This window comes from Eschscholzia californica, unplaced genomic scaffold (assembly GCF_041429995.1).
Source record: "Eschscholzia californica isolate CP2 unplaced genomic scaffold, dmEscCali1.0.p SCAF_1, whole genome shotgun sequence".
Taxonomy (NCBI): domain Eukaryota; kingdom Viridiplantae; phylum Streptophyta; class Magnoliopsida; order Ranunculales; family Papaveraceae; genus Eschscholzia; species Eschscholzia californica.
The window spans coordinates 28,567,927-28,592,684 of NW_028238198.1; the positions used below are offsets into that span (position 1 = coordinate 28,567,927).

The window sequence follows — 24,758 nt, forward strand, 5'->3', positions numbered from 1 at the left end:
AGTTGGAGTTGGTTAGGTTGTTACGGAATATTGATTCAGTGTGACAGGCCACACTGAACCTAAATACAACACACTCATATGTTCCCTTTACACCTCTCATACACTCTCTTACACTTCTCATACACCAAGACCGGCATTGACTTCTCTTGACTATTAGTAACAAGGTTGTCCGTAAAAACCACTTAAACAATCAAAGAAAGTGAGAGTTGTATTTGAAACAAAGATCCCCTTATTATCTATTATCTCATTGATAAATGATAAATTTGATGCATAGATTCTACAATAATGGACCAAAATTTACTCGTTATTTTGATCAATTATGTTTCTATGTTTTGGCTCTCAAATTAAACTCTATCTCAGGTCAGGTGTTGTATATTATGGGATGTTTATTTTGACCAAATGTCCTATTTTGAATGCTTTCTTTTTTTAAAGTCCTATTTTGAGTACTTCATATGCACGTGAGATGCATGATTTGAAATTTTGAAAACCATTGTATTCACTTTCTTCTCTACCTAGCCTCGAACCCGAGATGTTGGGAGTACTGAATTCAACAGCGACTCAACCAACCGGGCTACAAGAGGAAGGTCCATTGTATTCACTTTTTTTTTTTTTTTTTTGTTGAAATCACTTTTTTTTATTTGTTGAGGAACCATTGTATTCACTTAAAAGTATTTTTTTGATTATATTAAATTGCGCCTACTTCGTGGACTACATAGGTAGACATTTAATTTCTAATAATTTTAATTTAGCCCCTTCGAATATGGTTCCGGTCCGGTTTGTGTGATTCCCTCACTGGAGAAGCCACTTCTCACCATCTATGTATGACACATTCAAGAAAGGAGCTGCTTCAGACGCAGTAAGATTCTTTGAATATTGTACTCTGTTTGAGGAGAATTTTCCTTTACCGTTGCATTCGAACTCTCCGAAGAAAACAGTCCTGCAAGACAATATGTATGTAAAGACAAGTAATTATAAACTTTGACACTCTAAAATACATCAACTTTATGAACAATTTCTTACCCATTCCAAGAAGATTGACCACCATTATTCCATCCTTCTGGAAGAATTATATCAGGCATAAATGTTTTTGCAAAAACAACGGAAGAAAAATTCTTCCACGCCCTACCCAACCATATTCTTCCCGTCCCTTCAATAGTACAGTTGAAAAAGGCGAAGCCTGTTTTCTCATCGGACAAATATTTTCCTTGAGCCGTTATGACGCCAGTTACTCCGCCAGCAGTTGTGTCGGCTACGGACTTAATAGTACAACCCTAGTTTATAAGGAAAAATATGGATTCGATTCAAGTAATTATATTTGTAGTATTGATGATATATATGAAGAGATGGAGAAATAGATAGATATTACCTTATAGAAGGATCTGCCGTCCCCAAATATAAAATCTATGGATCCCTCAATGACGCAGTCCTTGAAGAGGTGTCTACCTCGGTCGTCGTGGAGGGTATCCTGTCCACCATAGAATCCACAGTTGTAAAATGCCGATTGGTCTCCGGCAACCCTCGCAGCCACAGCCTGGCCTCCTTCAACACCAGGACGTGCATAAGGGGCTGAATTCTATACCAACACCCCATAGAGTCAATCAGTTTTATTGATATTTGTTGAAAGACAAATTAAACAAAACAGAAAACAATAAAGTTACAAATACCGTGGACACTATAGGACAATAGTGCATTGATTCAGGAAGTATGAGTTTTGTTTGGAATTGGCGGTCTAATCATATGAATTGGGGTCAAACTGACTTATGGTCTTATGGATGGTATTATCTTAAAGACCCAGGGCATTTCGTACTCAATATTTTTTTCGAGCTTTCATTCTTGGTTCTTGGCATTTTACAATACCTTGACATCTATCTGAATAAAGAATTGGTTTGAAACTGTATGCAGGCCGGCATATTACATATGAGGGTGTTAGGTCTTGTGTGCCTGTGCCCCAAAGACATTGATTCTGAACTTTTTGAAATTACGTATGTAAGCAGTTCTTAAATTATGAACTGTTAGCCAAGGTATTATTGTTTTTGAATTAAATTACAAGTACACTTTCTATATCCCTATAACTTCATGAGACATATACTCCCTACGTATTCATCTACAACTCTGTCCTACCAAGACTAGAAGTTTATGTCTTCAATTATGATATGAATTGGTCTCATCAATGTAGTGTCCTAATGTGCCATCAGAAATGAGATATGCTATGGCTATTGGTTAGAACATATACTACTGGAAAGTGGGTTAACTCTTCATCGATCCTACCCTGAAACTTAGACCATTTTTATTTATTTGTAAAGTGCAATATGTTTTAGTTTTTGCACATTATGTTCAGCCTCTAGTCTTATAGACTTGGTTTTGATAAGATCAAACCCCTTTTATGCTTAGATAGTTAGGTGCAATGTGGGGATGCTGAATTTGAAAAGAAAATAGAAGAGAAGATTAACCAGTTCATAAGTTGGGTAGAGAAACACCCAAACAAGAATAGTCTGGTAACTGCACTGTATGACGATCTTAGCATTACCAGATGCTACGCCTACACCATTGTGCATGCCTCTAGCATGAGAGGGGGAAATTAGACCAAAATGTGATCATCTTTTTTCATAGAACCCCACGTAAAATTAGATTAAAAAAAACCCACATACAATTATATTCAAAAAAAACCCACATACAATTAGATTTAAAAAAAAAACCCACATACAATTAGATTAAAAAAACCCACAAACAATTATATTCAAAAAAACACCACATACAATTAGATTTAAACAAAAACCCACATACAATTAGATTAAAACCCCACATACAATTAGATTAAAAACCCCCACATACAATTAGATTAAAAAAACCCACATACAATTATATTAAAAAAAAAACCCACATACAATTAGATTTAAGAAAACCCCACATACAATTAGATTAAAAAAAACCCACATACAATTAGATTAAAAACCCACATACAATTAGATTAAAAACCCCCACATACAATTAGATTAAAAAAAACCCACATACAATCAGATTAAAAAAAACCCACATACAATTAGATTAAAAAAACCCACATACAATTAGATTAAAGAAAACCACATACAATTAGTTTAACAAAAAACACATACAATCAAACAAAAAGTTTTTCAAGGTTTTCTTGGAACAAAATTTTGGAAAAGTTTCAAATTTTCAATTGAAGAGAGATCTTTATAAAATGAATAAGAAAAAAAAAGATCCTCTTTTCTAATAGAGTTTAGATGCTTTTAAAAATTATAAAAGAACAAAAAAATCATCCAAAGATGAAAAACTTGAGACAATCATATTTGTGTTTAAAAATAAGTAAGAAAATTACTTATACCTTGAAACTAATGTCAAATGCGGTGAAATTCGGACCAAATAGTCCAACCGACCAACTATTAAACGTCTTTCCGGTAGAGTTTGCGGTATCATTCCATAAAATCAAAGTGGTTGAAGACCCTTTCCCTTCGAATATTACATTTGTTCGATTGTCGTACAAATGAACTTTCTCCCTACATGCAAAACTCAATGTAATTAAATTCAAAACATTTTTGGGTAAATTGTGAACACAAAAATATGAACTAAAAAAACTTCCATAAACATAGTATAACATGCTTAAACTAATTGATAGAAAATCAAAACTTACCTATAAGTTCCTGAGTTGATCATAACCAAAGTCACGTTGGGATTCATAGGTTGTATATTGTCGATAGCTTGTTGAATAGAATTAAACATCCCACATCCACCTAAATCTACGGTAATTTTTGTCTTTGGATTATAACCAAGTGGAATTTTGGATATCCATGTAGAATTATCACATGATTGTGCATTGGATTTCGTTGAGAATAGTTGAAGTTGCCAGGATAAAATAAAAATGAAGAGTAGAGAAATGGTTTGAGAGTTTGCCATGGTAGTAATTAACTTGAAGAAAATGAAAACTAAGGTTTTGAGATGTGTTTTCTATTTCCTCTCAACTTTGTAGAACCTTTGTTGTTATGTTTTCATTTTCTTTTATAGAACATTGGCATCTAAAGAATGGGTGTATTTAGAACTCCCCATTATGAGTATGAGAAAAGTAGAGATTAACCAAAATATGGGATTTTTTCAACAAAAAAAAAACAAAAAATCAAAATATGGGAAGGGAAGTTGAGGCGCCACTTCCACAGTGTTCCACTCACACTATTTTTCCAAGCATAGGGTATTAGGGTAGGTCCTAAAACAGAGGTGCAGTTTTGGCAGGGATGGATACTCAAACACGAAACAAGGCCGTCTGCTCTCTCACATGCAAATCAATGATGCTTCTATGCCCCGCGGGAATCCCGGGTGAACCTGGCTCCCTGACGTGGCGAGCCACTGGGGCATAGAATCCAACGTGGAAAGGCGAGAATAGATTTTAGCGAATTCAATTATGGTCCCTGACAGTCTCCTTAATTACAAAAAAGGCCTTTGTTTAAAAACATGAAGTCAAAGCATTTGACTTTTTCTTGGGTTTCTTCTGCCTTCTTTACTAGACTTCTCTTCACTTACGGTTTCTTCAACAAGATCAGCACCATCACTTAGGGATTCCTCTTGTTACATAAAGGTCAGCGCTTTGGGAAAAGCTAAATAGTTTCCGAGTGTGAAGATTTGGTCTAAATTTGGTCAATTTAGTTTGACAAATTTATTTTGTAAAATGTTAGAGGGAAATAGAAAACCCTCCACCTCACCTCCCTCCACCTCTCTCTCTCTCTCCATCTCACCTCTCTGTCTTCTCCGACAGGTCGCCGGTCAGAAAAATTTTCGGGCGGCGACCATGAAAAAAAAAATATATTTCACTCTCTCGAAACTCTCTCGAAACTCCGGCGAAGGGGTTTCCCTTCGCCGGAGTTCCGGTCTGTTGAAGAGCAGACCGATCTGGTCTGTTCTTCAACAGACCCGAGCAGGTCTGTTGAAGAACAGATCGGAACTCCGGCGAAGGGAAACCCCTTCGCCGGAGTTTCTAAAGAGAGAGAGTGAATTTTTTTTTTTTTTTTTTCATGGTCGCCTGTCGGAAAATTTTCCGGCCGGCGACCTGTCGGAGAAGACATAGAGGTGAGGTGGAGAGAGAGGTGAGGTGGAGAGAGATTGAGGTGAGGTGGAGGTCTTTTTTTATTTCCCCTTAAAAATTATTTCCCCGGAAAATTTCTAAAATTCTACATATTTCCTTTAAAATTTCACACCCGGAAAATATTTAGCTTTGCCCAAAGCGCTGGCCTACATTAATTTTCTTTGTTCTTTCCATTTTCCATCTGTTTGCATATAGATATAATGACCTTCAAAGTTTTACCTCTGAATTTGCATTTTCTGCATCAGATACAGGGCCGCCCCTGACATTTTGGTGGTCCGTAGCGAATCGTTAATGACGTTAAGATGTGGCCGGTAAGATGTGACCCCAATCCAGTTTTCATCACATTTATACAAACTTCGACAATTTCTCATTTGTAGTTTTTTGAGCTCAATAGAAATAATATATTACAAAAAGTCAATGTTTACAAACAATCTTTATCTATTCGTTTACTCAAAATAGTTATAGATAGTAATTTATGTCTGAAGTATAAGAATTGAAGCACAATGATTCTCACTTATGCATATCATCGACCAAATTGTTTTTCAAAACAATATTTCACAAAAAGTTTTAAATTATCGCGTAAACATTTGCAAGTTTGCAAGATTCGATTGGTGATGTTGGATTTTATGTCGATTGATGATCATTTCTTAACTTATTAAAGAAGAAGAAAAATCAATCGAGGCTAGTTTTGCCATATTTCAAGTTGTTGGTTATCGAATAACTATTTAACAGACCCGCCCAAGTAAAAGTTACTTCAACAATGAGAACATGAGAATAAATATAATAATTACAAAAATCATTAGGGTTTCATGTGATTTTTTATTAATTGAGATCATACAAAGATTCGTTTGATTAGACGTTATTCTTTCACGACAAGCCGCTATACTAAATGAGTTAGCATCATCTCAAGTCTCAACCATATAAATAAGAAAGTAAATGTTAAGTATGTAACAAAAGAGCAAAATATCATACTATAGTATTGTAATTTTATATTTTATATGTTATATGGAATTATGGAGTACTACTTTTTCTTTTTTTGTTGAACAGGAGTACTACTTATAAGAGAAAAAAGAAAAGAGAAATGAGAAATATAAGAGATGGGAATGGAAATTGAGGTGGCGGCCCCACTGCTCAGAGAGAAGAAGTGGGCGTACAAATTAAGAATTTTCATTTTCTGTATCAGATATTCAGATAGGAAAACTTGCTTCAGTCTTGGATTCAAAAGTTGCCATGGAAGTTTGTATTTTTTGCATTGAGATTGGTTTTGCTATAAGTGTTGTAATGGATGTTTTCCTTTTGAAATTTGGTTTTCATATTTTCTAGTTGATAAACTATATGACCTCAGATTTATTACAAGTTCTTTTTCATCTCATTACTATGTTTTGCTATATTAACCCATAAATTTATATCGATGGAACCACATTAGATCAGTCCGGCTACAAAAATTAATCTCATATAAAAGTAGATAAAAAGTGAAGGTCTAATTTCAAGTGAAGAGAAAAAAAATGTGTGAAATCAACATAGAAACATGGAATTTCTCAATCTCCATTCTGAATGCTTCTTGTAAGTATTTCCATGGGTTGACAATGACTCACCAAAGCCTGTAAATTTGAGTTCGACAACAAGTTAAGATACAAATTTAAAAGAGTATAACAGATTAAGCTCCAAACTTATAATGAATAACAGCAAAGCACGTCCGCAAACCTAACAACTTTGTATAAACCCCACATTTCCAGCGCACAAGTAGCATGAGATTTTCTCATCTCAGTTAAATTTACATTCTGGTTAATAGATTTCAAGTCAAAGAGTCGTTTGCACAAATATCTCCGAAAACCCGCGTATTGGACCTTACAAGCTCGTTCCCCATGTCATGAGTATTGGATCTTACAAGCTCTTTCCCCCATGCTGTGAGTATTGGACCTTACAAGCGCTTTCCCCATCCTGTGAATATTGGACCTTACAAGAGCTTTCGCTATGCCGTTTCTTATTGCAGGAAGAGTAGTGGACCTTACTACCTCTGAGGCACAGGTTCTTGTTGTCATAAAAGCTGGAAAGAAAAGGAATATCAATTAGAATGCACCACAGTCGAATAAAAAAAATATCATACTAATTTATATTAGAATGCAGCAGAGTTGAAAGTGGAGGTAGGCAGTGGGACATATGTTCTTATCATAATAGATTCTAAAAAAAAATTGCAAATTAGCAACCAAAACATTAAGCGATTCAAGAAATAAACACACCAATGTAAGGAACTTCAAAGAGGAAGTTTACAGGAATCCCAATGCCAACACCAGCTGACGTTATACCAACACTAAATCCGGCACCAAACCAAGCACCAACATATCCAACACTAAATACCTTCTGAATAACCTTTTCCTAATCACAAGGACCCTGATCAACACAAAATAATTCATTCATGATGTAGAGACTAACCAAATCCATGGGATTAAACCAAAACAAGATTGGATATAAAAATAACCAAACAATATCAAAGATTATATACACAAAAAACTAAAACATAATCCGCATTTCGTAAGAATTTAATCATGATTAAGGTAAACTCCAAGTTTCATATCATGGAATGCATTCTTTTCCAAAATTTCGATCTTCTCGCCTTTCATACTTAATAAGTTATGGATAACCATTTCACTTAGAACCAAATCCTTAATGATTTCTTTGCTTTTAGCTCTAGAAACCAAATCCAAGCTAATCTCCTTCGTTTCGGCCAAATCCTTACCGGAAGATGAAGCTAGTTGAAAAGGGCTGCAAATCGAAGAGGAAATATCGGACCCTTCTCGCATAGACACGAGCATAAATGAAAAGATTATTACGGTTTAAGAAAGATGAATGGATTAATTACACTAACAAATTAGATGATTTTTTTACTACCAAGTGTAATTGCTAGTATAAGTAATTATGTACTATCAACTATCTAAACTAGGCATGAATTGTAATTGCTAGTTCAATAATGATTTTAATCAAAACATCAAAACAGTAAATAAATTTTTAGGGCAAATCATATAATCACAAAATTTTAGGGCAAACTTACAAATCAAAAACAAAACAGTACATCAAACCCTTCTTCCTTAAAATGGAGGAATGTGGATCACATAATATTAGTTTTTATCTAAAGCAAAAGAAGAACACCATCATTTTTTAGGGCATTAATCAACCCTAAAACTAACTTTACAAGAAAAATACGAAAACCTAGGTTTGATTCCATTACTTGCCTATTCAAATCTTGGATGAAGGCTGCAAATCGAGGAAGACATGAAGAACACGGGCTCTTGAATCGTAGAGAGAGAAAAATGAAACTTGAACTTCATCCTCGGCTGGTCCAAATCGCCAAGAGGGAAAGAGAATTTTTGGGCAGCTGAGTGGTTTTATATGAGGACCGGACACGAATTAATAACAGTTAGAGGGATTAAAATGAAAACTCAAGTCTATTACCTACGTGGCAAGCCACGTACCCGTGTCGGGTTTAGCCGGGAAAATAGGGGGGCGTAGTATCATTTCTGCAGATGGATAAAGACCGGTGGGACGAAAAACGTGATTAGTCAATATTCTCTAAGAAGACCCTCAAAGAATAAACCTGCTAAATCATCATAACAAAACCATATTAGCATCAACCTGTCAAATCATCATAACCAAACCATATTACCAACTTTTTCATGCTTCTCTATTGAGAGTGAACCAAATAACAACTAAGTGAGAATATTTTGAGATAGGTAAATTGAAAGGGGCCTCCCCAAATTATTATTGGGCCTCCCAACGTTGAATTGACTCAATTAATTCAGTTAGACGGGCCATGGTTATAGGGGCCTTCTTTTGGGATGGCATATGTAGGGGTGGGAATTGGCAGGTATGTTCGGGCTCGGGCAATCTCTATATAGACTCGGTCTGGACGGACTCACTATTCTGAAGTCCACTAGGGTTTGTCGGGCAGATTGGCCCAGACATTTCTCGCCTTTGGGGTTTTCGCAGCCGTTAGTGCATGCTAGCATACGATCGGGCTTTGGCAGACGCTAGTCGATCAGACAACGGGTTATCCGTGAAACAATAATTTAATTAAACAATAATTTTTTCTTAAATTAAACTTCATTCATTATTATAAGACGAAAATGACACATGAAAAAATAATTACAACAAAAGACTACTTACGTTAAAAAAAAAAGACAAAGAAAATTAAATAAACAAAAAAGTTCATCGATCAAGAGATTAAATGTAGCCAATTGGTTGTCGGAGATCGGTTCGAAAAATCAATTGTTTAAAGGGTCAAACTGCATCATATTAACATTAACGGAGCTCTGGCCCTTTAACTGAGCAACAAAGGAAAAGTAATAGAGGCAACCGCTAATGAATATAACCTAAGAGTAGGCCCCACAACGGCAACTGACTCCATAGTCCATCCGTTCTCTTCTCTTCTCTCTATCTTTCTCCTCTTCAATCTCAACCATCCACAAGTAATCCCAACCATCCAAGTGTCGTATTTTTGACGGAATATGAATTCCATACAGTGAAGGAATATGAATTTTTGACGAACAAATGCAAAAGGGATATGGGATGAACTTAATAACTTCTAAAAGAAATTTTCGGATGATCAAAATGGAAACATCATCAAGACTGTCATCAGAAAGAAGCTCGTGATTTAAAACTGAAAGTCAAACAAAAGAAGAAAGAAAGCAGTTTCACTAAATTTTTTTTTTCTTTGTTAAACTACTTCACTTAAATTTTCAATAAGGAAAATTTACCTTTACAGTATAATGCCAAAAATACATCATTAGCGACAAAAAGAATCACAGAGGAAATTGGTTGTTATATCACAAAGGAAATAATGAATAAGTCATATTAAATGCAGGGGCGAGGCCACATAGAGGTCTGGCACGTGCCCCCATGGTCCAAATGTGAATTTTCCTTTGGATTTCAAATTCCCGCCTATCAAATTGGGGTGCTCAAGTAATAGTTTGAACATTTATAACCCACACTCCAACCCATTGCTAATTCTATAAATTCCCGCCCATTTAATTTGAAGTTTCTAACCCCACCTTTTATTCTAAGTCCAGCCCAGTAGTAACTTAAGGTTGACCACTTGACCTCACTTATTAGGTGGGAAATGTTAACTGCACTCACTATTTTTGTTACATGCACCTACATTACCTTTGATTTCCAACAAAAAATACCTTTGTGTGGATGTATATAGTAAAAGTGGTGAGTGCATTTAACATTTTTCTTGCTAGGTATTATTCTTGTTTTTTTATGAAATTCTTGCTAGGTATTGTGGTTGTTTAATTTTATGTTTGTCGATGTTTTTATTATTTTTTCCCCTTCAGTTCGAAGCAACTCATTAACATTAAATTTTGAATTTTTTTTATTCCATCCGATTGGAGTCTTCAACTGTTTTAATATAAATTAACGTATTTTTTTTTCTTTCGTCCTCCACTCTCTTTAAATTTTTATAGTGTTAATTTAACTTTTTTTATACATTAGGCTTTTAACTTTATTTTATTTCATTGTGTTTCACCTTTGATATTATTGATAGTGAAATTGTTATGTTGTGGTCTCAAAAGATGAAAATTGGTCGAGGACAAAGATAAATGTGTATTTATTTGATAATTTTGTTTACTTTATTTTTTATTAACTACTTCAAAAATGTGCCTCCACAGACAAAATTTTCTGACTTCACCCCTAATTAAAAGTGCAACGAAGAAAATAAAAGTGAAAAGAACCTAACCGAAACCAAGGAGGGACGGAGATAAGAAGGCATATAAGTTAACTATTTTGTGTATGCCTTAAAATAAATCAAGCTTATGATGGTGAATGAGTTCAACTCCTATTTATAAAGGTTGCTCCCATTTCCAGTCGTTGGAGTAAATCCAGCGGCTGGGAAGGACCCCCAACATGACCGTTGGGTCCCCAACGGTTATGTTTGGGAGACTTCAGTCGCCCCTAATATTAGGGGCGAATGAAGTCGACGATTGGGGCTCCGCTCCAACCGACTGGATTTGCTCTTAATACGACAAATGAACTATCTTACTAAAGAAGGTTTCATCGTCTACCAAAGTCAAGGACACCTAAATGCGGGCTGATATATTTTTGGAACATTTTACTTTAGGGTTCTTTTTCAGACATATACAAACTATTTTTTTCCTTTTTTACCGTTTTTATTATTTTTACTATTTTCCACTGCTCATATTTTTCCCAGATAAATAAAAATAATTACTTGTTTGTCTATATCATATTTTTAGCAAAACTACTAAGGACATGTTTGGCATGGGACTAAAATTACAAATTACAACCAAAATCAATCTTTACTAATCATATTCCCGACCAAATCAAACAATAAAGTAAGGTGAAATCTCTACTAGGCATCATATTGAAGAAAAATTGTTCTTGGTAGTCACAATTATTTCACGTACAACAAACACAACCTTTGTGTTTTTGTCAATAATAGTAAGTCTAAGGGGGAAAGCTCAATTACCCATTATTGAGGGGGGGTAAACTCAATTACCAATTAGTGATGAGGGGGTAAGCTCAAAAAACCCTAAAAGAAATTATTAACCAAATTATGTTTGGAATGTTTTTTTTCCATCCTTTCTATTCAGATAAATAAAAACTGCATTTTGTTATCAAACCACCAGTTGTTCTTCATCAAAAAAAAAAACCACGAGTTGTTTGTTTTTACAATATTGTTGTTTATTCTGGATATTTTGTTCGGTTTATTTTGTCAAGTAAATCATCTCCATTGAAAACCAATTTAAAAACAAATCCAGTAAAAAATTTGACAACATTTTGACACTTTAATGCATTATGATGACCACAGTGGATGATGACTCTTACATTATTTTGTGACACATTAGATTAGAAGAATTTATTAAAAGAGGAAGCTCGCAGGACGTCATGGGCCTACTTTGGATGGTCCTGTTGAGCCAACTCGACCCATTTTATACCGACTTTCAACTTGAAAAACTATACCTATTTTTGTTGTTTTGTGTAAGGAGTAATTCCATCACTATACGAAAAAAAATTATTCAACCACCTGGATATGGGTGGTAATCGGGACGGGCGGGCAGGCAGACCTCAAGCATAATAAGGAGCGGGTCGGGGGGCAACGGACAATTAAAAGAGATGACCATTAGAGTAACGGACGGGTCCAGTAGGCGTAAAGTTCCCATTTGTCCGCCAAAGCCCGTTTGTGCCAGCTTATAGTAACTATACCATTATTTTGTAAAATTGTCATTACCTCAAAATATTTTGGATGTAATGGTCATGAAGGGATATTATTTTGGATGTAATATTCAAATCTCTCCTTTCATTTATTATTTGGTATCTTAAAGACTTATCTATGTAAATTACAATCTATTATATAAAACAGAAGGGAAAACGATGACTGAGACAAACATCATTTTTTAATAAAGCATATTGCCTAGAAGTCCTTCTAGAAATTTAAAATATAGTCCTTCGTAGAAATAAAGTTACCTATTTAAAAAAGAATTTTTAGGTTTGTAGTCCAAAAAATGGGTCCTAATAGTAGATATAATCCTCTCTAATCCTATAAAGGGTTTTAAAACCAAAAAAATAATATAAATGAATATCTAGTCCATTTGGTCTCATCTAGAGAGAAAACACAAATCTCTAGAATAAATATTATTTCATAATCCCTAATCTAACCTTTCCATATTTTATAACTAATTTATATTCGAAATCTATGCATATCTTTTTCCATATTTATGTCCCATATTTCTCTCCAATCATGTTTCTATTCAAAGTAAGGATATCTTCATTATTATCTCCCATATTTCTCTCCAATCATGTTTCTATTCAAAGTAAGGATATCTTCATTATTTTCAGTAACGGAAACTCTTTATTTGATCTCTCTAAAACCGATTTAGTTGACAAACCTCCATTAAACTCAGAAAATCTTCTTCTTCTACATTTTATTGCTGTCCAAATTCATCATTTATCAGGTTTAATACTTTTGAAATCTTTATAAACACCATTGTTAATATCTAATATTTCTTCTTATAACTAAAACCCTAATTATTTCGCTCTATTATAAAACGTATCAGATTTATGATACATATCTATAAGATCTGTTTACTAATTCATTAACTTCGAATGTATGATGTTTATTTTCTCTCTCTAAAATTTTCATAACTGTTTAAGATCTTTATGTTTATTCCTTATTCAATGATTTATAACTAAAACCCTAAAATTTTCATAACTGTTTAAGATCTTTATGTTTATTCCTTATTCAATGATTCCTTCAAAGTTAGTATGTTATGTTTGCATCCAGTGATAATATCATATTTTTTTAAATCTATGTTTAATCTTCTGTTGTTTCTGATATTTCGTGAGATCAGATTATCAATTATCAATCGAATGTTTGATGTTTATTTTCTTTTTCTCTCTTAAAATTTCATTTATGTTTTTGATCTTGATGTTTAATCCTTCAACTCGAGTTTGACATTATTGCAATCAATCATCATAGCAGATATCTTTAGATTTGTAGTTTAAGCTTAATGATATTCTCATTTTTTTTGTTAAGATCTGGTTTTCAATCCGTACGGATTTATGAAACATTTGTTCTTTCGTACGGTTACTCATAACAGAATTTACATTACATGTACTGTATCGTAAATTACCACAATCTATAGTAAATTATGGGTAATTTATAGAACATTACCCGTGCTTTAACACCAAAACAGTACTCATTTCATTAGTAGAAATACTTCGCTTTACTATCAAATCTCGTGTACTTTGCAATAAAATATATATAATTTACGTATATCTTCATGTTCTTACCATTATGTATATAATTTACGTATAAGTGCACATAAATTATGTATTATTTATTTACCATTACGTGTACTTTTCACCCAAAACAGTAGCCTTGATAAGTTTACCAAACGACTCAAAACCTTCAAATGTTGTCAAAATTTGACAAACATTATATATAATTTACGAAACTGTACATGTAGTTTATAATACAATATATGATTTTTTTTCTTTAATGTATGTGTATTTTTGTGTGTAGATTTGATATACCAGATGAAATTTTAAAGAGAATCATCAAATCAAAGTGAGTCAACGAAACTAATGGAGAGTACATGGATGGGCGCCATTTTTGAACCAAAGAAGATTTTGTACTTTTTTTTTGTAATAGAATGTAAAGGATGTGTAATGTAAAAGAAATTATATGTAATGTAAAAGAAATTATGTGTAATTTATTGAACAAGAACCACATACATTTGATAACTTATGTTGTATATTTGACAAATGATGGTTTCCTCGTCATAAATAATACATAATTTACGTATTTGTTTCATAATTTGTATTCTATGTGTATTTATGTATGAGTAAAAACGAAAACATATGTTGCTTTAATGTTCTCAGAAAAATATACTATTTCCAAAACTGAAAGTTAAGTGAGAGAAAGTGATATTGATATGTTTTGTATATTAACCCCCAAATCACGCTAAATTGATCCTAAAATATACTATTTCCAAATTCGAAAGTTAAGTGAGAGAAAATTGATTTGAATCGAAAAAATTTACATAGTAAGAGAGAGAAAATTGATTTGGTTTCCAAATCTGTAAAGAGAGAAAATTAATTTGGTTACGATTTTTGTGTTGAATTGATTTTGGAAATAGATTTGCTTTCCAAAACGGTTAGAAGATAGATAAAAATCAATTTCGGATTTATAGTTAGTTGCTTTAAATCCCCTAAATCACGCCAACATTCCAAATTCACCCTGGAAAATTAAAAATCCCGTGATTTTTACAGGAGGGACATGGACGGTAGTTCTCTCATAAAGAATGGGTTATTATGTCCATAATGTAAAAGGACTAAATATCTATATTTTGAGAAGATTGGATCATAAACCTTTTTTGAATATTATTTTGATCAATATACCCACGGACCCTTTAAAAAACAATAAGCCTTTCCTTCTTAGAAATAAAATAACTAATTTAAGAAAAAAAGAAACAAAATAATTTTCAAGGGTTAAAAAAAGAAATTAAAATCTATTATATAAAACAAAATGGAAAACGATGACTGGGACAAACATCCTTTTTTAATAAAGCATATTGTCTAGAAGCCCTTCTAGAAATTTAAAATATAGTCCTTCGTAGAAATAAAGATACCTATTTAAAAAGCAATAATTCTTTCCTTCTTAGAAATAAAATAACTAATTTAAGAAAAAAAGAAACAAAATAATTTTCAAGGGTTAAAAAATGAAATTAAAATCTCTCTCTCTCTCTCTCAATAAAATAATAACTAATTTAAGAGAAAAGAAACAAAAAAATAATACAAAAAAAATAATAATTAATAAAAATCTCTCTCTCAATAAAATATAACAATAAATTCTGTAATATTTCATTGATACAAGTGTCCGTGCCCTAAGGCACGGGATATACCCTAGTAAAAAGTAAAAGAATAAGAAATAAAATCTTTGACATCTTAATTATTGCCTTTTTTTTCTTTTTTAACCATCTTCAATCGATTATACAGTAGTAATAATTATGTATAAAAAAGAGGGATTTAACTCATAGACAATTCAGTTTTGTTCTAACCCAATTTGAATAGAAAGATAATGAGGAACCTTTCATCATGGATTATTACTATTATGGTGATGATCTTGTTTATAGTTGCAGAGAGGAAGAGTAGTGCTAATGGTAATGGAGGAGTTTGCACGAAAGCGATTTAATGGGTTTGAATGGTTTCAAATCTGGAATTCATCTTGATACTTCTCACAGATTGGAGAAATGGGTTGGCCAAGATTGCTGCAAATGGGTAGGTATTTCTTGTAACTCAGAGACTGGAAGAGTAACTCAAATTCTTCTTCCTGGTGTAGTACAAAGTGAAACTCTAGCTTATCAATCAGAGATGAGAGGAACCATATCACCTTCCATAACACTTATTACTTATCTAGAATACATCCATTTCGGTGGATTATTAGGCCTTACAGGAAATATCCCGTCTTCGATTGGTTCTAGCCTTCCAAATCTTCGAGGACTCGATTTCTCTGAGAGCAAATGAATGGCTCAATACCGGACTCCATTTGTAAGCTCTCAAAAATTGAAGAAATTATTTTTCAAAATAATCTTCTTGGTGGGAAACTACCTTCTTGTCTGGGAAATTTAAGTTCCACTAAGAACTATCCTTGTATGGCAACTTGCTTGAAGGAGAAATAACCTTCCCTACCAGTTATGGTCAAATGCCATCACTAGCATGGCTAAGGCTGCTCGATAACAAACTAACAGGAAAAATTCCTCCTGCTATTGGATATCTTAAATCACTTAAAGAACTTGCTCTTTCTAATAACAAGCTAGTGGGGGAAATCCCTGCTTCAATTGGAAATCTCTCTTCTCTTGTAGAAATTTATCTTGATGGGAACTTATTATCCGGAACGATACCAAAGTCAATCGGCAAACTCACTGGGCTTTCTGCTCTATTTTTGTCTAACAATTTCATTGAAGGTACTTTACCCGCCGAGTTTTCTTCCCTCCAGAATCATCAACGACTCGACGTATCGTTCAATCGTTTGAATCTCAACCCACTTCCTGAATGTCTTAGAAAGATGTCCTCCCTATATACAATTGGATTAGCTAAATCTGGAATCCAAGGAGAACTTTCAGATTTCTTACTAACAACAACTCCGCAAGGAATTGCTGAACTAGACTTGTCGGCTAATAATCTGACTGGAAGCATTCCATCATCGTTAGGGAGCTTCGAAGGATTGACGTTATTGAACATCTCAAGTAATTCACTTACTTCTACTATACCGGATGCAATCACAAAGTTGCGCAGGGTGGCAAACTTAGATCTTCGTTCAAATCGACTTCCTGGATCTGTTAGTAAAATTTTCGAGATAGAAACCATGTATATTGTAAGCAATTTAAGATACGTTGATCTTTCAGATAACAAATTCTCTGGTGGAATTGATGGAATTGGAGTAGGGATAGTAACTCAGATCCAATACCTTAATATGTCGTACAATGATTTAACTGGTAGAGTACCTGTATCGGTAGCAAATTTGACCCCGTTGAAAACATTGGATATAAGTTATAACGGATTTGATTTCGAGCTTCCGAAGTCACTGAGCAATTTGAGAACTTTAGAGATCCTAAAAGTTGAAAAAAACAAGTTAATAGGTGAGATACCAAGTGAATATCTCAAGTTAGGAAAGCTTAGAGAGTTAAATGTATCAGATAATATTTTGGTTGGAAAAATTCCGGATGGGAAACCTTGGAGTGATTTCCCAGAGAGCTCCTACTCAAGAAATAAAGGGTTGTGTGGAAAGCCTCTTTCTCCATGTAAGTTTTGAATTATGAATTCCTTATAAAGGTGAATTAATGACAATTTAATCAATAATTTTATGAATATAAGTTAAAAGAAAAACTCAATTCTGAATATCATTTTTTTGGTTTTCCTCCTGTTAGAATCGAGTCTATTATCTCGCTTTGTCTTATTGTGATTGAGACATAGTCTTGGTTATTCTAAAAACAAGATTTGTGCAAATTATAGTGAAAAGGGTACATGATACGATGTGAGCTACCAAAACGCATAACGGTTGTTAAGTCTTTGCAGTGGAAAGAAACACAAGTTACTAGCTACTAACAAAAATGAGTGGGTTATCTTTTCTCAAGATTGAACCTTCTAATCCAAACTCTATGATCATGTCATTTCGTTTCAATGTTTCTTTTCACCTTAATACTTGAGTATTAACATTGATGCGATATATTAACCAATCTTTTTTGCTTGAACTCCTTTACCATTTGACACGAACCTTTATCAATTTTCCTCTAGAACTCCCTAAGCTATTTAGAATTTAGTACAAACTTTTCTTTTCGGCAAAATAAAATCTCATGTTCTAAGCTAAACATGTAATCTCTTTCAACCTAACCCATCCCAGACGAAACAAGTAGTCTTTGGACATCCTCAATCAAATTATGGTATATTCAATAATTAGCAAAAGAACCCCCTCAATTTTCACAAGTTTCGCCAATGTTTTGAAATTTTTTGACGGACGTAATAAGATTGTCCACAAAACCACTAAATCAATCAAAGAAAGTGCAGGTTGTATTTGAGACAAACATCCCCTTATCTCATAGATATATGGCAAATTTGATGCATAGATTCTACAATAATCGACCAAATTTTACTTGTACATTTATTTCGATCAATTATGTGTCTATGTTTTGGTTTTCAAGTTAAGCTCTTACTATCTCCGGTTTTGTATATTATGGGATTTTTATTTTGACCAAATGACCTATTCTCAAAACTTCATATGCAGGTGAGATGCATGATTTAAAAACCATTGTATTCACTTAAAAACATTTTTTTTTATTATATTAATTTGCAACTACTTCATAAACTTTTTCAGCAAAACAAAAAGAAACTACTTCATAGAGTATCTAGGTAGATATTTAATTTCTAACAATTTGATGTTAGCCCGGCTAACGGGTTCTGATCCTATTTCTGTGATTCCCTCAATGAAGAAGCCACTTCTCGTCATCTATGGTTTGATTTTTGTATAATTAAAAAATGATGGACAGTGCGGATTGTGGTCCATTTATAATGCTACAAATGGAGTTGTTGTGCATGAAACATTTCAAATGGGGAGTACAAAAACAATTTCTTAGCGAAGATTGGACTGATTTAGCACAACGAAAGAGGGCGCAAGTGACGTACGAGCTTCTGTATGAAACTAGAGATCAGTGGAGAAAGAATTTACACTAGTTTAGCTTCTAATTTTGTTTAGTGGTACATTATTGGTCAAATGTAATAACTCGAAGTATTTGAACCAAAAATTCATTTAATGGCAGATTTCAATATGTTTTGTTCTATAAATGTTTGAATTCTCATTTAAATTATAGTAATTTCTGTTAGTGGTCATCTAGATAATGTAATTTATATTGTGTACTGATATACACTAAGTAAGTTTTATAAAGGGGATTGATCATGTAACTAAAATTATTATAATTTTTGGAACAAAGTATTGTATGTATGTAAAATACCTGAAATGTACATACTGTATAGTAAATTATGCAAGATTATTGCCACATAATGAAACATTTAACATAAGAAATGAAATTTTACTACTTCGATAGTCATTAATAAGAACCGGAGATACATTGTATATACGACAACTGAAAAAATATAATCAAATATTAACCCTACATGTAGAGCGATTGTGGTAGGTCGGTTGCTTACACCTACCACATATTCGCAATTTCCTGGGAATGTTCCCTGAACTCTCGATCCGTACTGTTCTTGGTCTACCCGGTCTACGACGAATCAACGGTGGAAGTGTTTTTGCCTCTTCATCAAATGAACGAGGCTCATCATAATTTGGGATTGGCATTATATGTTCCTGGTAAGTCTTAACATAAGACTCAGTTGTCCATATAGGATCATAGAAACAATCTTGTTGATCGTCAGCCAAAGTTTTAATGCACAACATGGCGTGCTCACAAGGAACACCATCAACCTGCCACCTTCTACATGTACAAGTCAGATTTAGAAGATCAACACAATGTGATGGATCAGAATAAACCTCAAATATGAGTGGTGCAGCCTGTGCATAATTCCAAGTAGCTGCACTATCATGTTTAGATTTCAAAAGATCAGTGATGGTTGGACACAAGAACGTAGTCCATTTCTTAGACAAGTCACGTGCTACATTCATCTTGTTCATTATATGGGTACGTATAGCATCCAACATTGCTGTAATTGGGAGTACACGAGCATATCTGATCTGATTATTAAAGGACTCCGATAGTTGAGAAGTTATTGCTGTTTACCTGTTTGAACAAGAAAAAATAATATAGTTATATTTTTATTTTTAAAATTTATAAAAGGTGTTTACATTATAATTTAATAAACCTAAATTACGATGATGTCTCTGAAATTATACATAATGTCGGAATAGTATGATTTAAATACCATAAATTATGAATAATGTATTAACAAACATATGTGATTTGCACAAAATAATTTGAAAATATTTATTGATCAAACCTTGGACCGGGGAAGAATGAATCAGCCCATGATGCAGGGTCTAAGGATTAAAGAATGCAGCAACTTTGGAACCACCCATCTGTATCATCTGGTTAATAGTATTATTATACTCAGACTCGGGAATAGCTCTAGATGCCTTGAAAATCAAAGATTGAAAAAACTTTGATTTTCGAGCTCCATTTGCAAGTCTTAAATTGAGATTATTCCTTAGATGTCAAACACAAAATGAATGGTTTGCTGTAGGAAAATTTTCTTAACACCGTTGATAATACCATTGTGATGGTCTGAAATAAAAGTATATGTCTTTCCATATCCACAACATTGCGTAAAGGACTTAAAAATCATTCCCAATTAAGGTCATTCTCGGCGTCAACAACAACATAAGCAAAGGGAAACAGACCTGAAATTTTGAATTATGTAAGATAAATCCAAAATAGTGTAATCCTATATGTCTAAATTACACGTAAAGAATAGGTAATGTAGTCTGATTATGTATACTTTATGCTAAATTATGAAGAGAATTTTATAAGTACGAAAAATGACAATAAAGTATATAAACTGAAGACATAATATATTGAATTTATGTGTAATTAGGAACTCACCATTGTTTCCTTCCTTAGCAACAGCAGCTAGAATGCAACCGTTAAAACGAGTTTTGCAAAAGGTTCCATCAACGTATATAACAGGTCTACAATATTTGAATCCAGCCATACAAGCATGTGGTGCAATAAAGATTCTTTGAAATCGACGACTAACATCGTCAACTTCTAATTGAACTATGCTGTTTGGATTTATACGTGTAAAGGCATCAGCATACCATTTAAGCTTTGCATATGAATCTCCTTCCTGGCCAAATGCTTCGTTCATTGCAACTTTCTTCCCCTCATAAGTGTAGTAATATGGAAGTTGGACGTCGTAGTTTTTCAAGAAATCGTTCTTCAAACTTTTAGTGGAACGATCTGGACTTCTAGTTACATCATCAAAAATAAGTTTACCAACAAAAGAACTGTTGATTTTGGGTTTCTTGATCTTCTTAATGAAATCAGCACAGTCATGTTCCAATTCCATGTCTTTCAAAATGAACATAGATTCGCATTTTAATGGTGCCGATCCATGCACTCTCCATTTGCAATCTTCCGCAGGACACACAACAGTAACACGCTTTGTATCATTTTTTATGAATTTGAAATCATGTCCTGTGTTAATACTATATTGCTTAAGAGCATATCGAAATGCTTTTGCACCACCAGGAAATAACTGTCCTATTTCTATAAATATCTTATCCCAACCCTCTGATTTCAATTTGATTTGCTTATTTTGATTTAATGATTCTGCCTGGAAATCCATCTGTGATAACAGTTTGAAAGATATTAAATACAAATAAATTTTACATAAAAATTATATTATGTATAGTAAATCATATATACATTCAGGTTAATTATATAGAATTTATTTCAAATCAAACATGAGGTGCATCAATAATGCGAAGTTTTTTATGTTAATGAAACGAATACTGATTTATATTAAAGCATACGTGATGTTGTATTCTATACACGTAATTTATGTACCATAATATAGTATTCATTAAATTCCTGATAAAGTATATATAACTTGTTAGAAAATTAACAAATGATGTTTACAACTTGAAAAACAACATACGACATATGTTTGCATGATTTAATATAATTCATGATAATTTATGATAAAGTACAAGTACTGTTAATTCTGTTATGAGGAACCGTACGGATAAATTGACGACTCATAAATCCAATCCGATTGAAAACCAGATCTGAAGAAAAAGTACGAATCTCATTAAGCTTAATCTACATATGTAAAGATTATTGATTTCATCATTCATAATTAAACTGTATTTGTAAGAATCAGTATTGAAGGATTAGATCATCAAAATAAATATCATTCCTAAAATTTTTAGAGAGAGAAAGACAATTTTGTTCAATTTCATATGAAACAGATTGATTAAAGAAGAAGATTGATTAACTGATTAACACTTAAGGAACTGATTTAGATTAGCTATAATGATGTTTTAATAATTTCTTAGCTTTAATGGAAGATTTTCAGTATATTAAGATGTTAATAGATAATCAATTATCATAAACTAAAAAAAAATCACAGAAACTTATAATTTGATTTATGTTTTACCTGATTAACAATGGTGATTATGATTGCTGCAGCTCAAACGAATATACTGAAAGGAGTCTGATTTAATGGAGGATTTACGTTCGAATCAGATGAAGAGAGTGTAGGGTTTTATACCCTTCTACTAGTGTTTATAGCGGAAATATGACATCTAATGTCTACACTAGTATTCCCAGGATCACATGCAAAACTAGTAATTAATCTAATGGAGATAGTGGATTACCTTAATCGCTTTTCCCTCAAACTAGTTGAATTGATTGAAGAAGACCAAGAGCTTCAAGTGTAGCTCCTCTACTTGGGACACGAGCAATCAATTTGATCTCCCACCTTGTTGTATAGCTAGCACACCAATGGTGGTTGGATAATAAGAAGACCTTCTTCTTGCTTGACTAGATAGATAGTTAATGGGAATTAGCTCACTTTCTCCTCTCTACTTGATGTGGTAGAGTAAGAAAGCTTAGAGAGAAATTCCACACCTTATTCTCTGCCCTAAGAGTGTTTATATAGAACCCTAATAAGAATCCACCTCCTTTTAGGTTTCCCAAAACACCCTTTAGAATAAGATTTAGGGAAATAGTCGAAAATAGCAACTATTGGTATTTTCTCAATTCCCTAAGGAGATGACGTCCAAACCCAGCCAAAATTGGCAGATTTAATGTTCATAACATAAGGAAACGTCCCTCCAAAAATCAGCCCAATCCGAGCCCTAAAAGTGCCCGAATCGGCCTAGGCCCAAAAACCCTGCTTTTGGCCTTTTTGTACTATCTTTGCCTAATTCCTTTTTAGGCCTATGAGATATGTTTATGGGACACTCCCATGATTATATCTCACTCCCACTAGTCATATCCTAGATCAATTTGTCACTCTTATGTGTAACCCGTTGTAGGATCCGATCGAAGTTAGCCGCGAATTACTTCGTAATTCGACGATCGTAGTTGGTCTCTAGCTACAACTCTACGATCCCTAAATCAATCGGACTTGATGATCTTCCACATCAATTGTCCTATCCGACAAATTGTTCGCATTGTCACCTTGGTCGAAGGACATCTCCTTCAACTCCTTCAGACTCCCACTTGGACTTAGAACAAGTGCAATGCCTCGATTCCCGTGTCAATTTAGTATCCCATCTGATACGTCACGTCATTCAGACTTTCTTGATATCCGAGTACAACTGTAAAAGACAAACGATTAACTTTTAATCCGTTTGAGCGCGGCCACGCATTTTCAGTTGCTACTCATCAAGTGGCCTTGAGACACTTTGTACCTAATGTGATTAGGGTGACACAATCCATTCTTGCGCTCCCACTTAACTTCATGTCTATCCTGTCCTTCCCAGTGTCCGCCTTTATAACCTCCTTTTACGGCGCGGCGTTTAACGGAACCAAAGTCGGGCATTCCTTACATAAGATGAGTGGAGCACTCATGTTTTGAGGAATCTCTCCAATTGTCTTTATGAGAAGTATTGACGTTCATCACGAGTGATGTACTTCTCATTTGAGGGTTATCCAGTGTATAAACCTTTTACACACTCACGTAGTCGAATAGAATATACTATTCCTATAGCCCATGAAACTGCGCTATCCCATCGACTCCCGTGCTAGTCTTCGTGAGTCATTGTTGTCCATGCAATGACCTGGACCAGGGATTCGATAATAAATATTCCAAGTTCACTTAATAGGGTTTCATTCATCAGATCACGTATCTGACAAACCTATTCGGAATGTTTTATCATCAATGGACTGTCGTTTAAATACTAAACCAAATTTAGACGACTTGTGAAATAACTCTATTATTTCTGATAACGAGAGTTGTAAATCTGAGCCTCTTCCGTAAAACTCTTTTTACCCACTCAGTTTTACTCGTCGAGGTTTAAAATTATACCTCATGCCTTAGACTGTGTATGAATCTCATACTATGTCTTAGGTGACAGTTCAGTTTGACTACCGTGGTAGTCGGTTTTAAACTTTGCTAATTATCAATTAATTTGAAGACGGTTATCTTCAACCTTGATAATTTCTAATAACTTTTACTAGAGTTAAGGCTTTTAATTCTTTATGTAGTATTTGCAACAGTTCCCGGCTTAAACACTTTTAGCCTACTTTCCTTCCATGTCTGAAAGTTTGCTACGATGACATGTTCAATTTTGTACTACTTCATCCTTTAGCCTTCTAGGATGTACTAAGTAGTGTTTCGGTTTTCCAATCCGAATTCGGATGTTTAAATGCTAATCATGTCCAACATGATTGACTTTATGTTTTCGAACATAAATGTCTCTCTCATGCGTGCTAGCTCATCGGTGTCTTTTCAGACTCCGATTTTTGCAACGCCCTCTGTCATGAGTTTTTGGGTCGAAATTCTTTTAGACTTTCCGAGTCTTAGATTTTCTGTTTCGGATCTCAAGCATCTCAGCGTACTGAGTCTCTCTAATCCTATCATCCTTTTGATCTATGCTTATAGATCTTCAGATGCCCAAAATGGCATTTTATCCTTT

At 33.7% G+C, this 24,758-nt stretch overlaps 2 protein-coding genes, 1 long non-coding RNA gene and 1 pseudogene across 4 annotated transcripts; 1 reads left to right on the forward strand and 3 right to left on the reverse strand.

Annotated features, from left to right (window-relative positions):
• Positions 1 to 789: 789 nt before the first annotated feature.
• LOC147565784 (putative pectinesterase 15) lies at positions 790 to 3,912 on the reverse strand. The gene is made up of 5 exons (XM_086652617.1): positions 3,650 to 3,912; positions 3,344 to 3,515; positions 1,367 to 1,573; positions 1,021 to 1,271; positions 790 to 937 (listed from the first exon to the last, which is right to left on the reverse strand). Exons 1-5 carry the CDS (start codon positions 3,910 to 3,912, stop codon positions 790 to 792), a joined length of 1,041 nt encoding a protein of 346 aa, XP_086508743.1.
• Positions 3,913 to 6,599: 2,687 nt separating this feature from the next.
• On the reverse strand, positions 6,600 to 8,489 carry LOC147565785 (uncharacterized). 2 transcript variants are annotated; one of them, XR_015230281.1, is made up of 3 exons: positions 8,320 to 8,489; positions 7,330 to 7,480; positions 6,600 to 7,136 (listed from the first exon to the last, which is right to left on the reverse strand). It is a non-coding gene; the product is annotated as an uncharacterized LOC147565785 (long non-coding RNA). The 2 variants fall into 2 exon arrangements; XR_015230282.1 differs by having other exon boundaries at positions 8,316 to 8,471.
• Positions 8,490 to 16,122: 7,633 nt separating this feature from the next.
• Positions 16,123 to 17,458, forward strand: LOC147565786 (uncharacterized; annotated as a pseudogene).
• A 2,993-nt stretch (positions 17,459 to 20,451) lies between these two features.
• On the reverse strand, positions 20,452 to 21,178 carry LOC147565787 (uncharacterized). Its single transcript, XM_086652631.1, has 2 exons — positions 20,713 to 21,178; positions 20,452 to 20,510 (listed from the first exon to the last, which is right to left on the reverse strand). Exons 1-2 carry the CDS (start codon positions 21,176 to 21,178, stop codon positions 20,452 to 20,454), a joined length of 525 nt encoding a protein of 174 aa, XP_086508757.1.
• Between the last annotated feature and the right edge of the window lie 3,580 nt (positions 21,179 to 24,758).